Raw genomic sequence first — 18,195 nt, forward strand, 5'->3', positions numbered from 1 at the left:
TACTATAAGATTGCATTCTGGTAAAACAAGCTGCTTAACATTCCTTCAAGACAATGCCTGAACCATGTGGATAGCTTCTAAGGTTATCTTTGACCTCTTAAATCATCATAATGGTTGTTTGGACTAGAGCAAGGTGCCCACTTTAATTAGTGGACAGCATATATCAGGCCAACATTTCACAATAACTCACACTATATTTATTATATCATAGGTTTCTGAGCGCAGATCTGCATCATCACTAAAGTGAAATCCTACACACTTGTAGCTTTAAAGTGCAGATACATTTGGGAAACACATTTACAGGCCATTTTAAATCAGTATTAAGTAAGAACTGAGGGACGGTAGAAGCCACTTACTATTATTTTTGTTTATTTCTGATGTGCTGAAGCTAGTAGTCCGCTTGAAGTAATTGCGGGTTCTGTCCTTTCTTCCCAGGTCCTTAGCCCTGCTCGCTTGCAACCAAGGGGAGCCTATCACCTCTCAGATGACTCTCTCAGTCCTGCCGATATGCACTTTCTAAAGGGATCCCAGCGCCTGGTAGTGGAGCCCCACAACTCTGCTGGCTCTTCAAGTCCTTTTGATGAGTCCTGGCCCTCAACTGAGCTCAGCACCTCCAAGACTCCTGAAGGAGTAACCCGGGAGCCCATGCCTGGGTGGACAAATGAAGGTTGGTTGTCTCCCTCCTCCCCAACACAGGATGTCTCCGGCCTGTCTGAAGATGATGATGGAACTCCTAAGGATGGATCTGTGATTGCCAAGTATGCTGTTTGACATTGAGTGTCTTTAGAAGAGCCCTCTTCTCAGCCCTGATATTCCTACCTTCTATTTTACCCCAATCTCTTCATCTTGTCCATATTCTTGTAGCATCTGTAGATTTTTTTGCATGTCATGGTTACTATATTGACTTTCAACCTACAGCTGGTTGAAGGGAGAGTTGTAGGGTGTAAGGAGTGCAGTAGGGCTGCATACTTTAAGGTACTGCGAGGAACAGGTGTAGTCTTTTCCCCATAAAAATGTTCAAGGCACATAGAATTGGTGTTAAGAGGGGTTTTGGGAATAGCCCTAAAATGGAAGACAAGTTGGACTTATTTGCTAACAAAAATACCACGGAGCAGTGTGCACTAGCAAGTTGGTCTTAAGCACAAGAGATGCAAACTGAGTTTTCCATCTGCATTTGTTTGTGGGACTATAGACAAAGGCAGCTCCTCCATTGGAGTGGAGGAGTGTCAGCCTAATTAAACCCCCCCCCCCCCAATCCTATGAAAAATAAAAGCTAATTTATTGCCATTTTATTTTTCATCCCTGTCCCGAGCCAAGCGGTAAGTTATTATATTTTTTGGTCTTGACTACGCAGCACGCATGCGCTACATAGGAGGGGACCTTTTGTAATCGATCAGCTTTACTCCCCAAAATCGTGCACACTTTGCATTGCTTTCTATTGCAAGGTGTGCACGTTTGGCGATTCCCTTGCGGGAGCGAGCAGCGCCATCTGTTAGCAATTATCCCTGCCATCGGCCTCACTCCCCCTGGCACTTGTTTTTTTTTGTTGCTAATCACAGGCACTGTTCACATGCAAAATACGTCCACCGGGAATCCGCTCAGATTGCATTTTCATTTCACTTTGGAAATCTTGGTGCTCCAAATAGCAGTCCGTAATATGTAACAGTTGGGCTGTCCACCTTGGGTTTTAGAATCTGCAAACGCATTGGGAAGGCACTTGTTTTGAATTTTGCAAAAAGAAGAGGTTTTAAACAAAAACTGGTATCTGCCTTGTGGTGCATGGCGACTCTTTTGTTTTGGAAAGCAAGCTTGGTGGCGACACCTGATATCCGCAGCTGTAGTAATATTTTCGGTTTTGGGCACGTGCAGTGTTGTACGTACTATCTGAGGGGCATACTCCCGTGTTGTCAGTCTGGCGCGTACGCTTGCTGGTTCGAGCCACGTGTCGCTCACTCCCAGGCGGTTTGCCCTGCGTATTTGTCATAGTGTATATTTGTGAAAGTGGCCATTAGCCGTCTTGGTGGTTGCTTTGACTCACTCTCCCTGGAGCCTTTTTCTCCTGCTTTACTGCACCGCCTCTCGCGGGCCAACGCACACGTGTAAATCATTATTACTTGCCTCAAGCGACTGAATATTTGGCTCAAGCCTGAGGCTATGTCTGCCTAAGGGATCTGGGGTGGGTGGCATCTCACCTGGGACCTGGAGTGGCTGCTCCTTCCTTGCTCAATTATCTGCCTAGCAAATCACAAATCCTGCTCTCTCTTGATTGAAAAATGGAAATAGATGAAAGACAGGCGCTGGCAATTTCCTGTCATCTCTTCGCAAACACATTCTACACCGTCTTGAGCTTAGTCTTGCCATCTTTAGTAATTTTGCTCCACGGCGTTTGTCCAAAACTATTTTTTAATCTGGTTAATGTTGTTGGTCTCTGTAGGCTGCTGTTATTAGACAGTGGTCGAAGTGCATTAAAAATCAGCATTGCCAAAGCCAATAGGTCTCCCCTGTGGGACCTTATAAGTGTTTAGCCATGCAACAGTGATGTTGTTGCACCAAGAAAATTGTGCTGCATAACTAAATACTTAAAAGGTCCCAAAAGCGAGACCTATTGGCTATGCCAATGCTTGTTTATTTTGCACCCCTGTGTGAGCCCCCTCAATAGCCGCTACTGGCTATAGATATGAATATTGATAAAATGAAGAGTATTTCACATCGTTTTAATGTTTGCACAGCCCTGGGGAGGTGGTGGTCCCCGGTGCGGTGCTCTGGGGTCCGTTAAGAACCCCCAAATTTGAATTTTAGTGCCACGGGAGGTGAGCACCTCTGGGAGCTGCAGGAGCCGGCCCTGGGGGGTGGCGGTCCCCAGTGCCATCAAGGGCTCCAGGAGGGGGGTTGCGCGGCCCCACCTCCCAATGTTTGCACAGCCCTGGGGAGGTGGTGGTCCCCGGTGCGGTGCTCGGGGGTCCGTTACGAACCCCCAAATTTGAATATTAGTGCCACGGGAGGTGGCTGTCCTAGGGGAGTGTGAGGGGTCACTGCCAGAAGTGCAGAGGTCCCTTATGAATCAGGCCCAAGTGTGTACATTTGTCCAGTAATACTGCAATACTTTACTGAAAAGTATTAATGGACAAATAAGTATTTCAATTGCATTCGCAAATCAATTTATTACTAAAACTCATGATGCCACATATAAAGGTATAGTAGATACATGCACATTTTAATAGCTATCTCTCTGGAGCACAGAAGATTCAAAATACTGTAATTGAAGGAAGACGGTGTGATTGGAAATAAAAGTTCCTGTAAAACCAGAGTCCCTCTGCCTTGAAGTGTTCAGCCTGGGAGTAGGTTGGAGGGCCCTTCACAGGTGTGCAGTCCTATTGATGGGTACTGTTCAGGAACATTGATAGGCGGTCCCAGTAGGAAGCATCCCCAATGTGAGAGGGAAGGCTGGGACACTGATAGCGAAAGAAGGAATAAGAGATGATTAGCCCTGACTGATGGTCCATTAGAACCCTTTCTTTTTTCATGGCTGACTTTGCTAACTGCTCCCATTGTTCCTGACTGCAGGTACATTGAAAGATTCCGCCACGGACGTCCTTCTCGCCGCGAGGAGCGCTCCGCGCCAGTACCAGCGGAAAAGCCTTTCTGGTGGCTTCACTCTTCTCCCACAAAGAGCTTCAGCCCTGGAGACGAGTTGTCGGCTGATAGACGAAGTGACTTTGGTAACCTATTATGCTACATAAATCCATTTAGCTATATAATACCCAACAAGCACCTAGGTTTGTGTCTGTAGTTTCTCTGCTGTAGACTTCCTGCATCCAGGTCTGGGGCTCTAGGTGTGTTTCTGGGACTTGTGGTCCCTGCCTGCTCCGCCTGTCTGAGTTATTGACATATCATAGTTCCTTTCAGACACTTCTATATGCGACCTTCTGAGATTATTGAAACCCCTTCCTCGTCTGCTTTCTCTGTTGCCTGCAGGTCATTCTGCCTATACCTCTGCTAGTTACTTGATGGATGTCTCTTCTTGCTGTCCCTACTTTATCAATACGCAAGCCTGCCTGATTTTTAAGAGTTGCCATGTCTGTCTTTTGGTGTCTGTCAGTCAAAAACCTTTTTTTTCTTCTTTTTTTTTAACAGAATATGATGTTTCTAATGTGATGGGAACATCTGTGAGAACTCCTGCCCAGAACACAATTCAGCTCTGTTCCAAAGGTCTCTCTCGCAAGGTCAGTACTTTGCTCCTGACCCATCCTTACCGGGGTGCTCTCCTGCTGACCAGGGCCCTCATTGCTCCATGGCAGAGATGCAGCGAGCATGTTGTACTCTCTGTTGGTGAGTGCAGCATTGCTCTCACCCAGTTGCTTTCTGGCGGTGAGCATGCGGCTCTCATCATGTCCGTGGTTGTGAGCAGAGGGGCTGCTGTGCGGCAGTGGGCCTGGGGCTACAGAAGGGGGTTGTTGTGCCAACTGCTGCTCAGTAGCAAGCAGAGGCTTGTCATGTTAGCTGCTTTTAGTTGCCCTGAGACTGGAAGAATCAGGTTCTTGCTCACTGGGCCAGGAGGTACGGATCTATGCACGTTGGTGGGCTTTGATGTTCTGATATGTGCCATGATGCTGAGTCGCTAATTCATGTGTGGATTCTTATCCGTGCATGTTGTTATGCTATTTAACATTTTTGAACCGGATGATGATTCATCACAGGAAGTGTCTTATTTGTGGCAGTGATCGTGTGACTGCTTCTTGGCCGGGGGCGCGTGGGTGCTTTGTAGCTGTCAAAGAGTTGGTATTTGTGGTAATGCATCGATAGTTTCTTTGGCAGTGAACATGTGACATTTATTTTTAATTAAAAAAAAATCTTTTTATGCATCTGCCTTCCTATATTTCACCAACCTCTCCTATTTCTAATCTTGGTAATGCAAGCATAGAATCTTGATGGCTTGTCCCGCCTCTCACAAGTGACCAACCATGTTGACCAGGTAGAAATTGCTTCTCTTTAAACAAGCAGATTAAAACAAACCAAAGTGTAGCATGAATAAAGACGCGGTAATATCGCTGCCAGCTCCTCATCTCAAAATTGTTCCTGCTCCTGCATCCAAGGTGGAACCATGGATCCCTCTTCAATCTCTTAGGCCATTAGTTGGAGTTTAGTGTATTTTAGTGCGGGATGCCGGAGAGCCATAATTCCAGATTCCAGTAAGTATTCCCACATCTAAATCTGCCAAATTACAAGTTTTCTTCCCAGAATATCAAAGGCCACACGGACCTGGAGATACTGAATCACTGAGCATGTGATCGTTCCCTGTTTCCAGATAGAAAACCACTTGTATTTACCACCTGCTCTATGCAGATAAATGTCTGGAAGAGGGATGCTGGAGTGAGGGGCTCAGGTTCAGGGTCATCCTCTCTGTGGGGGAGGGGGAGAGAGCTTTCTTACCCCCAAACACCTAAGACGGCTATAGAGGTTGGGCAGGGCCGTCTGGGTTAATTCAGCTGCCCTCTGGCCCTCCATTGTCTGCCCGCAAGGCTGCTATGTGGCAGTGGTGGGTGGCGGTGGCTTCTTAGTGGCGGTGAGCGGGTGGCTGTTTTGTGGCGGTGAGCGGGTGGCTGTTTTGTGGCGGTGAGCGGGTGGCTGTTTTGTGGCGGTGAGCGGGTGGCTGTTTTGTGGCGGTGAGCGGGTGGCTGTTTTGTGGCGGTGAGCGGGTGGCTGCTTTGTGGCGGTGAGCGGGTGGCTGCTTTGTGGCGGTGAGCGGGTGGCTGCTTTGTGGCAGTGAGCGGGTGGCTGCTTTGGGGCGGTGAGCGTGTGGCTTCTTAGTGGCAGTGAGCGGGTGGCTGTTTGTGGCGGTGAGCGGTTGGCTGCATTTTTGACAGTGAGTGGGTGACTTATCTGTGACAGTGAGCAGGTGACTTATTTGTGACAGTGAGCGGTTGGTTGCTTTGTGTTGCTGAGCGGGTGTTTGGTTTGTGGCGGTGAGCGGGGGGCTGCTTTGTCGCGGTGAGCGGGTGGCTGCTTTGTCGTGGTGAGCGGGTGGCTGTTTTTTGGCGGTGAGCGGGTGGCCGCTTTGGGGGCGGTGAGCGGGTGGCCGCTTTGGGGGCGGTGAGCGGGTGGCCGCTTTGGGGCGGTGAGCGGGTGACTTCTTTGTGGCGGTGAGCAGGTGGCTTCTTTGTGGCGGTGAGCGGTTGGGTACTTTGTGACGGTGAGCGGGTGGCTGTTTTGTGGCGGTGAGCGGGTGGCTGCTTTGTGGCGGTGAGCGGGTGGCTGCTTTGTGGCGTTGAGGGGGTGGCTTCTTTGTGGCGGTGAGCGGGTGGCTGGTTTGGGGCAGTGAGCGGGTGGCTGCTTTGGAGCGGTGAGCGGGTGGCTGCTTTGGAGCGGTGAGCGGGTGGCTGCTTTGGGGCGGCAAGCGGGTGGCTTCTTTGTGGCGGCGAGCGGGTGGCTGCTTTGGGGCAGTGAGCAGGTGACTTCTTTAAGGCAGTGAGCGGGTGACTTCTTTGTGACGGTGAGCGGGTGGCTGCATTTATGGCAGTGAGTGGGTGATTTATTTGTGACGGTAAGCGGGTGACTTATTTTAGATGGTGAGCAGGTGACTTATTTGTGACGGTGAGTGGGTGACTTATTTGTGACGGTGAGCGGGTGACTTATTTGTGAAGGTGACTTATTTGTGACGGTGAGTGGGTGACTTATTTGTGACGGTGATTTATTTGTGACGGTGAGTGGGTGACTTATTTTATTTATTTATTTTATAGCATTTATAAGGTGCACAGCTACCCACAAAGGGTTTCCCGGCGCCGAATTAGCAAAACACAGGACACAACTAGAGAGAGAACAGATCAGAAGGCAATTATTTGTCGAACAACCAGGTTTTTACGCTTTTCCTGAAGCTCCTGTAATTTTCCTCTTTGCGTATATGAATGGGCAATGTGTTCCAAAGAGTTGGACCCAGGTATGAAAAGGATCTCCCGCCCATTCTAGCCCGTTTGTACCTAGGTACCGCAAAGTTCGCTGATGTACCTGAACGAAGATTGCGATTGGGAAGGTAAGGCTTGGCAAGGTCTTGAAGATACTTGGGAGCAGTCCCAGCTTTGATTTTAAACAGATAGCTCAGGGTTTTAAAGCGAATCCGGTTTTCAACCCTGAGCCAGTGCCGGTCCCTAAGATGTTTAGTGATCCCTTGTACCAGTTGCAAGCGTCTTATTACTGCTTTGTTTGCACCCAGGTACAAGATGTTACCGTAGTCAAGCCGAGATGTCACTAAGGCATTGACTACGGTCTTCTGGGTGGTAGGTGGCAACATCCAGACAATTTTACGTAGCCATCTGAGAATAGTGAAGCATATGCCTGCCACTTTGTTGGCTTGCTGTGTCATGGATAGACTGTCATCTATGATGACCCCAAGATTTCTGACCTGAGTGGCTGGTGGCGGGAGCTTGCCCAGTGACGTCGGCCAGTGGGGGTCGCTCCAAAGATCTTTACTGTTCCCTAGGAGGAGGATCTCTGTTTTCTCCCCATTCAATTTAAGTTGGTTAGCCGACATCCAACAAAATATTTCGTGAAGGCCTATTTTTAGTGCAGATGGAGCAGACGTGTCAGATTTGGAGAGTGAAAACAAAATTTGAGAATCGTCTGCATAGGTCATTAAGACGAGACCGAAATTTTCTGCAAGGTTGGCTAGTGGTCGAAGGTACAAATTAAACAATAGGGGACTCAAGATAGATCCTTGTGGTACACCGTGGGGAGAGTAGAAAACATCAGAACATGCCTCAGAAGAGGTGATCTGGAAGGTGCGTAGGGATAAGTATGATCTAATCCATTCTAAGGCCCTGCCCTCGACACCACTCTCCTCCAACCTGACAAGCAGTCTGGGGTGAGAGATGGTGTCAAAGGCCGCACTTGGGTCCAGCAGGACCAGTGCCACCGTTTGGCCATCATCTCTGAGCTCTCTGATCTTTTCTGTGATCCCGAGCAGGGCAGTCTCGGTGGAGTATCCACTCCTGAAGCCAGACTGGGACGGGTGAAGTAGGTCATTGTTTTCCACATATGTTGAAAGAGCCTCATGAATGTGCCTTTCCAACATTTTGGAAAAAGCAGGGAGTAACGATATTGGTCGATAATTGGCCAATATCGTAGGATCGGCAGCCGGCTTTTTTAGCAGAGGGCTGACTATGGCATGTTTCCATAAGGCAGGAACTGAGGCCTGTTCAATGGAGGCGTTAAGTATCTCTGTTATGGGAGTCAAGATAGAGTCCTCCAGTTGGCTAATGATACTGATGGGAATGGGGTCGCGGGGGAACCCGATTTAATAGATTTTAGAAGTTTCTTCAGTTGATCCAATGTAATGGGAGGCCAAGCTTCGAGGTGACAATTTCCTTTAGAGATTTGGGAGGTGTTCTCTTGGTTATGAGTGGTAATGCTATTTTTGTTGATATTAGAGACGATCTTCTCAATCTTTTCAGTGAAAAAAGACGCCAAATCCTGGCACTGCTGAGTATTGAGAGGGGTAGCCTCCGCTCTAGAGTTTTCTCCCGCCAATTCTTTCACAGTGTTAAAGAGAGTCTGGGATTTGTTTACGGCCGTGTTTATGGTAGTAGTAACATAGCATGCTTTGGCTTTCATGCATGCCGAGTGGTAGCTGTTTCTGGCCTTACGGTAGATCTCTTTTTGATGCAGTTCATAGTTCTTACGCCACTGTCTCTCCAAGTTTTTACAAGTAGATTTTTCTTTCTTGAGGGCCTCTGTGTACCAGGGGGCGGGGGGACGATGTACTTTCCCTTTTGCAGATAGGGTGACTTATTTGTGACGGTGAGTGGGTGACTTATTTGTGACGGTGACTTATTTGTGACGGGGAGGGGGTGACTTATTTGTGACGGTGAGTGGGTGGCTGCTTTGTGGTAGTGGTGTGTATGTGGCGATGTGCGGACATTTCACCTCGGGACTAACACAGATACATTCTCGACTCTAGTGTTTACTGTTTCTGTTTTTAAGGTGGGTCACCTCGTGCCCCCGCTCCCCTCGAGCATTTTGGCACCTTCAAATGTATCACTGTTTAATTGGGTGATGCAGTGAAGGTGGAGGAATGTACGGCGGCAAAAAAACACAGCACAAAGTCCACATACCAGCGTGTGGTCTCTGTGTACCTGCAATGAGAAGCTGCTTTTTAGCTGTGAGCATGTGTGTGCTTTATAGCTGTTAGCACATTGCTGTTTGAGGACTGTGTGAGTGTGACTGCATGATGCCACAAGAGGTGACATTGCATTGCAGCACTGAGGGTGCATGTCTCTTGTGGCAGTGAGCATGGCACTGCTCCGTGGCTGTGAGCCTGTGGCTACTGTTGGTGTGTGTTGATTGTGCTTGTTTAGTTGCCTTGGGACAGACAGATGCATGTTCGTTCACCCTGGGGGCTCCAGAGCTCCTGCACTGTGGCAGCTTTAACGGTGTTACCCCATAGATGCTGGTTATATATGTTGGGGCTGGTTCCGGCATGTTCTGTTACGCTTTAAGTTTGGCTGTTTTACCAGGAGTGAGTGGAGAATATGAATCTCTATCCTAACAAAAAGGGTATATCAGCCCTTGTTTCAGGCCACATGTGGGAGGTAGATCGTTTCTCATGGAGCATTTGGCAAGGCCTGAACCTCAAACACTTGGGTGCCAACTCTCAGCTTTTAGAATCTATGAAGCTAAAGCAGAAAGTCTGCAAATGAATTGTAATGTGCAAAGTGGGGATACACAAAACTGATATGAAAGGGAAGATGGACTGTGTTGTGTGTTTCTTGTTGTAAATGCACTGTGTTTAAACTGCAGCTGAGCTAGGATTGGAGTTATGGGAGGCCTTCTAGATGAACCGTTTAGTAATTGAGCAGCAACATCTTGAAGATGGTTCAAAGGTTACCAAGGAAACACAATTAATTATTTGCCAATAGCCTAAGACTGTTGCCCTATATGTCCCTTCATCCAAGGAGTTCAGATGAGAGAGGCGCGAGGATTCTGAGTTGGTGGAAGCAGGATTTAGACATTGCCTCAATTTCTGGAAAGAAAGAACGATTCTGCTGAAAGTAAATTCCTTCAAGAATGGGGCAAATTGTTGGACTTCAAGAGGTGCTTGTTCCCTCTGAAGACAACCAGATACGTCATCGCTGTTTTATTTTAACACAATAGATAACATCCACATATAAACTGTTTGAAGACTCTAACACTTACCATGCATGACACATCGCATCAGATCGGGACGCAAGGACTGTGGTGGTCTCTGCGCTCATATAAAATTAAACCGTGTTTTAGCCCCTACGGGGTTCAGAAAGCACAAGGTTGATGGACTCACCAGGACCCAATGACAGTTTCTTTTTTAATGTATTTATTAAGAAAACGAGGGTTGGCTTTTGTTGAGTTCCCTGGGAACTGTTCTCCATTACAGCGACGCACTGCAATGAAGAATAAGGATGCATTAATATAATGATTTTTTTGCAAAATCCTCTCCTGATGGCTGTTTGGGGGTGGATCCAGAATCCAGGCTTTTTTTACTAAAGCAGTTTGATGGGGCTAGACCTTTTGACTGGTGGACTAAGTGTACTCTTTCTTCACAAAGATCTAGCTACTGTTGCCTGCCAGCGAGACTCGCCAAGCAGACTCTTGAAATAGATTGGGATATGCTGGCGTTTCCCTATCTTACTGTTCTGTGATACATCTGTAGCTTGATCACGTGTAGCTGGTGGCAGTCCTATTGGTTGAAGTACCTGGAACAGAGAGGCCTACATAGTCTGGTCTTCTTTCCACATTGATTAAAGATATGAGGGAGCAATCAATATAAAGGCAGCGATGGAACCTAGGAAACCTGCATACATGGGCCTCAAACAATCCAAAGTCATTGCAGGCCCACCAGCGGTGAAAGACGAGTCTGCACGGTAAAGCCAGAATCTTCATCTCCCCCTAAGTCTACAAGATGCAACAACTCCCGTTACAGCTTATACTTTGAGCAGACATGGCCTTGCCAACAGGTGCTTGTGTCTGTTGTTACTGGGGTCACCACCCTCTGGCCATAAGCACTGTATGGCTCCTGGCACAAGGGCCACCATTCATTTCCAAGATACCAGCCTTTCCAATCTGGCTGACTGTGGGCACCAGCCAACTCAGTCAGTGTCCTGCTGGCCGAGCAATTATACTGATGAAAAAGGAAACAGTGGATACCACAGGAAAGAAAGAATTGCCTACCAGGTCTGCTGCTTACAGAGGGTCTTCAATGCACCGGTCTGTGAATGGTATTGTGAGAAGATTGTCTTTTCGGGGCGCTTTCTGGTTCTTCATTACTTTGAATCCATCTGGAAGATGCAGGACTTTAAAACAGACAGTGGTAATGCTTAGACGGTGAGATGGGAATTAAGAGGGGTAATCGAAGAAGGGTATTTAGAAAATAATTCACTCCGGTATTATTTACTATGCAGCAGGTTCAATACCAACAGTCGCCTCAGCATTCTTTCTTCTACTACTTGGTAAACTCTGTACAACCTCCCCTTTAGAGATATGGGAAGAGGGTAGGGATGCTGCTCCTAGGTCAGCAGAGCAGTCTAAGATCCTTTTCACAAGTCAAGAAGATTTTGTATAAATGGACCCAGCAATGCGTAAAAAACAGTTGTTCTGGTTTGGAATATCTCATTTTGTTCCAAGCGCAGGAATCTTGGGAAGGATCCTTTCATGTAGAAGGAAACATGACTTCCCTATAACAGTTCTCCAGAATGGGTATTTCTTTTGAAATGGGTATTTCTTTTGAAATTTCGCTTTCCAGTGAAAATGGATATCAACCATCTAAGTCTACAAAATCAAATCTGTGGAGACTCGTTTGCTGAGCATTGTGGGTGCCTATCCATTCTCCGCTTTCCTCTTTGAGCCCATTTGTTGTTTTTGGTCGGACTGCTTTAATACATTTCTACACTGTAAACGATGTAGTCCCATTTTTGGCACATTTTGTTAAAGGATTATTTCAAAATGTTCTGAGATGCCCCCTGATCATGGTTGATGCTTCTATTCTGTTCGCTTTGTGGGGATGCCTGTGCTAAGGAAGAGTTGATTCAGGTAATAAATGTTCCCTTCATTCTCAAAGGTCAGTGAGAGCCCTGAGCCCCTCCCATTGCAGTGGATCCATAGTTTGCCTTGTTGGCGCCTCTGCCAAGAGTTTAGTCCAGGGTTGATGGGTGGGTGGAGGGGTTTAAAGAAATCGACAAAACCCGTTTTGCAAGTGCCCTAAAAAGAGAGTGTCTCGTGCCCCTGCCAGCGCCTGGTGATGCTGCCCGGGCAGGGGGCGGTCTGCCAATGGTCACAGCTGGTTTGTTGGGCTCCTGAATGAGATTGTGTTCTGTTTTTAGGACGGGAGTGCTGGCACATCGCATCTGTTTGCACCTGACCAGGAAACACTGCGGCTTCAGGAGAGAGCTGCCAGGCTCCTGCAGAGAAGGTAACTGGTGCCTGTTTTATTCTAGAGTTGATGATTGGCTGGGGGTATTCAGTGACACTGATGGTGTCTGCTGCCGCTGGGCACTTCACTGCACACGCGTGTGCTCCTGCATGGCTTTCTCTATTATACCAAGCTTGGTTTCGCCTCGCTCGGCTCAGTGGCTCCGGTTTCCTTCACAGGGGTCCCTGCGCGCCTTCCACAGACAGCACCTCCCCACCCCCTCTGTTCCCACGGAGACTCTTCCCACATAGGCCCCCGTTACCAGTTGCACAGTAGTAGTGGTGGGGAGTTTACCGGTTCTGCTGTAAAATCGCCCAAGTCCCGTGCTATTATGAGTAAACCCGCCATGAATGCGGAATTACCACTTGTGGCTGAACAGGTGGTAAGTTTATGTGCATGGGGCCCGTGCCTCGGAGGTGGGGGGTGGGGGGGTGTATCAAGAAAGGGCTGATGGAGTAGGAGCTTGTTTTCCTGTTAGCCAAAAAAAAAAGCGGCATGAGATGTTTTTCAATCAGAAAAATCGTGCCAGGTTCTTAAACGCACACTAAATTCTGGCTGCAGAAAAACCTAAACAGTAATAAAGAGAAGTGTAAGGAACCCGTGCAAGGGCCCTAGGGGGGGCGCAGAGACGGCGCAAAGCTCCTTGCAGATGGTTAGCATTGAGATGGACTATTCACTGCAGTCTGAACCAGCAAGGGCTAAACGTAACAGGTGCCCGTATCTCCATCACCCTGTCTGATGGCTGCGGTGGTGGTATTTTCTTCCAAAACCTTCCATTGAGGCTGCCACTTGCATGGGGTGTCACAGGTGCTGCTTCATCATATGAATAGCTTTATACTTCAACGGCAAAGCCGGAGATGAGACTATTGTATCATCAAAATTTAATTCCATATCATAATTGGGGTTTTCTGCATGCAGTAGAAAGTTTATTCCGCGCCTACAAATCCCTGCCCGGTAACGTGCGCTCTTCAGATGTGGTCCGTAGTAGGAAGCACTTCCCTCCTTGTGTACTACAACCTCATTCGCTTTTGTGCCCCAGGAATAGCAGCTGCTCAAAAGCGACTAGAAATAGGAGGCTGTATGTAACCTGTCTGAAGCGAACCAGGATCTCTGGCTGCGTTGTTGACACCAGGAGACCTCAGCCGCCGTGACCCTCAGTCCAGGGGCTATGAATATTTCATGGTCATAAAAAGGGTTTGTGTATGCCTAGTCATGTCTCCCCACCCACAGTGGTTGGAACCTGCCAAATGTCCACTGGGGCTTTTTTATCAGTTTCCACCAACACCATGGGACTAACAAGTCCCATCAACCAAAGAGAAGGAAAGTGTACACGGTATTGGCAACTCTTTCGTGATTTGACAAGCTCTGTGTTGCATTTTATTATTTGTGTTTATCTTGCCAGTCACATACAATGTCTTACTAGCTGAAAGATAGTAATTTACTTTATTGATTGGCTCAGAACTTGAAGCTTTTTTGAGGAATCCATAGTCTGACATAAGACTAGCATTTGTTTGGTCGTTACTGGTGTTTAAGTGATTGCAGCTTTATGATTAATCCAGGTAGCATGTACTACTCTAATTAGTGGTACAACTGGCTGCTTTTCAGAAAAACACTTCCACAACTTGAAGTATGCATTTGTGTATTTAATGTAATTGTTGGAAATTTTGCCATTTTAAGACCATTTTCCTGTTGCATCAAAACTGTTTGGGCTGAATTTTACATACATCAGAATGCTAAATTATAGTTTATTCAATGTTAATGAGCTTTCCTCTATGATCCAGACTTATAAAATGTTCAGTCATTGTACTTTCCTGTAGTCCAGCATTCAGTACTCTGTTTTCATTGTCAAAAGCACTGACCTTCGAAGTCAACAGGGTTTGTGCTAACCTGTTTGTGTACTAACATGTTGTTTTGTTATTATCCTTTTAAGTGAGTCTTCCCTCAGTAGTTCCGCCCCTGTAAGTTCAGAGGGTCTAGGATCATCTCCTCTTTCTGGTACCACCCAGTCGGATGAGGAAGCCACCAGGAAACCGTTGCTTCGCTCCGTGGCAGACTTCTCAACAGGTAAGAAGCAGAATATGACCAAAGGCTACAAGCATAGGAAAAAATTCCCTTCCTTGTTAGACAATTCTGCAGGAAGAAGTAAGAATTCTCAGCTAATATACATTCTCCACCAGAGGAAATAGGATTTCCTCATGCTCTAATGACACAATTTTCAAATACAGAAAACTCTTTCCTGATATTTCACCTCCACACGAACTAAGATTTCCTCGCCCTGCATAGACACCTCCTCAGGAGATACCATTCCCTCGTGTGTATTTTATTTTATTTTTTTTATTTTTTTTATTGTTTTATCACATGGAAAAGCATAGAACAAGAATGTCATCGTCAAGCAGTAACCCCGCGCCCCCCACCCTACATCCCCTCCACTTCCGTCCCTCGTGTGTATTTTATACTATCCCCCACATCTGAAGAAGTGGAATTCCCTCACGTTGTCTCTCCACCTACTCAGAAGAAGCAGCATTTACCCACCTCCTTTAGAAACCTCCACAATCTGAAGTAGGATTCCCTCATTTTGTATATACAAACCTGCACAACCATAGATCTACCACCATCGAACCCACCCACCACAGCTGTGATGTTTTTCCAGAAGAGAACTGGGTTTCCGCTCTCTACACTGGCCCGAGCACCTCAGCAACTTGCCGAAAGCCATCAAGAACTTTAACAGCTGGATCACGGCATGCGCAGACACCCGGGTCACATCAAGCACAACCAACAGGCAAGATGCCATCCACAGGCTAGCTGGTACACAGAGGAACTTATTCTGATGAAACGCCACTGAAACTGAAAACAACTGGAGCGGAGATTGAGAACAAGTCAATACACCATGAATTAAGACTTCTTCAAATCCGCCCTAAAACGCTACCAACAGCAGATACGGAACATCAAGCGCACAGCTCTTACAGACTGCATTGACACTGGCACCAACAGCAACAAGGAAATCTTTGCCATCATTAAAGATTTCCACACTTCTCCTGCATTCAAGAAACCAGTAAACCTAGGCCTCACCAACCTCCCCAGCAACCACCAGCACCTTGCTGCCACACAGCCCAGATTCAAGCCCAACCACAGTACAGAATCAACACACATTGTCATCACAGACAACATATGCATGAGCCTGATAGAATAACCAGGGCAGGCCTCATCCTCCTGGACCTCTCTGCAGCATTTAACACTGTCTCACACCGCCTACATGCGATTGGCATTCATGGACCCCCTCTCCACTGGATCTGGTCCTTCTTAATGTATAGAACACACGCTGTCAGCCTGACACCTTACTCCAACGTAGCCCACACATTTTTCTGTAGAGTGTTTCAAGGTCCGGTCGCTAAGCCATACTCTCTTGAACACAAACACGATCCCTCTGGTCAGCTTTAGCCACACATACATCATCAACATCCTCTCCTACGCCAACGTCATGCAACTCTTACTCTCCCACTCAGACAAGACCATCCAACATGAGAACAAGTACACTGGATGAAATCTAACTACCTTATGCTCATCATCAACGAGACAGAAGTACTGATCTTTGGAAAGGACATCTTGCCATGGGACTCCTTCTAGTGTCTGCCTGAACTTGAACCCACACCAGGAACCTCGAAATCCTCATTGACAATAAACTGGAATTGACCAATCAAGTCAATGCATCCTGCTTCCACACCCTGAAGATGCTGAGGAAGATCTACAAATGGTAGAGAAACTGTCTCTCGCACCCAAATTCCCAGCAAGTTGGAATACGTGAACACCCTCTTTGCCAGCAACCACAAGGAACTCCCCAGAAGACTGCAAACTATCTAGTACTCTGCAGCCACACTCATCCTCACGTCGCACACAGAACTTGCATGGACTTGGACTCGGGAGGATCATTGGCAGTGATCCTCCTGGATCTAAGCGCGGCGTTCGACACCGCGAACCATCACATCCTGATCCATAGGCTAAGGGCACTAGGTATCTCAGGGCCGGCTCTAGCCCGGCTAGAATCCTTCCTCCACAACCGATCCTTCCAAATTTGGGATGGATCCTCTAAATCTCACTCCACTCCCTTACCCTGTGGCGTTCCCCATGGCTCTTCCTTGAGCCCTACCCTTTTTAATGCCTGTGGTATCGTAGGCTGTCTCTCATGATAGAGCATTTTAGCGCTGAATCTGGCATTTAACTGTAGTCTGTTTCGAAGCGCTACTTCAGCTCAGTGAACCTGCTGCCGCCTGTATCATTTTAACATCGTGTGCTGCTTAGAAGATTGTTTATTTAAGCTACCGCCGCCATTAGCAAGTGACATTTGTGCTGCATTGTATGCTTTGCTTTTGATTGCATCTCCCTCAGCCCAGTTTCACTTTCCCAGGAGACATTTTGTTGTGCTTGTTTTTTCCTTCCTTTGGCCCGCCTACCCTCCCCGATACCGCCTCCCAGCTGACCCGCCCACGCTCCGCCCCCTCCACTGTCCATTAATGTCAGATGGTCCCACGCGCAGCGTCCACGCGCTTCGGACACGCCGAAGGTGCGCCAAAGGTAAGCCCGTCTACGCCCGTCCGCGCCTGGACCGCGCCCAGCGCCAGTCCCCCTGCCCCTCGCGCTGCCCAGCCCCCCCGCGTTACCTACGATGCCGCCACCCTCCTAGCCCTTAACCCCGGTCGCGTCCCCAACTGCGTCCAAGCCGCCCCTGGACGCACCCATGGACCGTTCTCCTGCTTCTCCTGCAAATTTAGCGGCACCGACAACATCTCCGCTACGACCACAACACAGATTCCCGACCCCAACCACCTACAATGCATCCTTCTCAACACCCGCTCGGTCCACAGGCACGCCATTGACCTTTGGAACCTACTAGACACCATCTCTCCTGATGTCGCCTTCCTAACGGAAACATGGATGAACGCTTCCTCCGCCCCTGACATCGCCATCGCTATCCCTGATGACTATAAGATCACACGCAAGGACCGCACTGACCATACAGGAGGTGGAATCGCTATCGTCCATAAGAAAACAATCCGCATCTCAACCAGCTCTGATGCCAACCTCGCCAACTCCGAACACCTTCACTTCCAGATCCACATCGACCCCAAGACCACACTCAGAGGCACCCTCCTCTACAGACCACCAGGACCACGCGCAAAATTCAGTGAAGACATCACGGACTTCATCACCCCACACGCGCTCCCCTCCAAAGACTACATCCTTCTGGGAGACCTCAACTTCCACCTTGAAAAGATCAACGACCGCAACACCGCCACCCTCTTGGACAACCTCGCCAACCTCGGACTTAAACAACTGGTCACTTCCCCCACCCACATCGCAGGTCACACTCTCGACCCCATCCTCACCTCCAGCAACCATGTCTCCTTCAGCCACACTACGGATCTCCTCTGGACTGACCACAGCTGCGTTCACTTCACCTACAACAAGCCGAAACCCACCATCCACCTCCAACCAACTCTACAAAGAAACTGGAACAAAATCACCACAGAACAGATCTCCACATCGCTCCTTCAAACCTCCCCAGCCCTCTCTTCTAACGCCAACGAAGCCGCCTCCAACCTCACCCTCTGGTTATCCAACACCGCCGACAACTTAGCACCACTGAAAAAACGTCAACACAAACTTGGCATCAAGAAGGCCTCATGGTTCAACGACGACCTCAAGAAGTCCAAGAAACTGTGCCGCTCCCTTGAAAAGGCCTGGAAAAAAGACCCATCCACCAGCAACAA

General features: G+C 48.0%; 1 protein-coding gene across 2 annotated transcripts in view; it reads left to right on the forward strand.

The window, feature by feature from the left end:
* PROSER3 (proline and serine rich 3) overlaps positions 1 to 18,195 on the forward strand; it is a 127,400-nt gene that overhangs the window by 71,609 nt on the left and 37,596 nt on the right. For both annotated transcript variants that reach the window (XM_086929988.1, XM_086929987.1), the window contains 5 exons: positions 436 to 758; positions 3,565 to 3,719; positions 4,135 to 4,223; positions 12,342 to 12,430; positions 14,361 to 14,494. In XM_086929988.1, the coding sequence (XP_086786114.1) occupies positions 436 to 758; positions 3,565 to 3,719; positions 4,135 to 4,223; positions 12,342 to 12,430; positions 14,361 to 14,494 (790 nt within the window). The remainder of the gene's footprint in view (positions 1 to 435; positions 759 to 3,564; positions 3,720 to 4,134; positions 4,224 to 12,341; positions 12,431 to 14,360; positions 14,495 to 18,195) is intronic.

Source organism: Lissotriton vulgaris, chromosome 7 (genome assembly GCF_964263255.1).
Source record: "Lissotriton vulgaris chromosome 7, aLisVul1.2, whole genome shotgun sequence".
NCBI lineage: Eukaryota > Metazoa > Chordata > Amphibia > Caudata > Salamandridae > Lissotriton > Lissotriton vulgaris.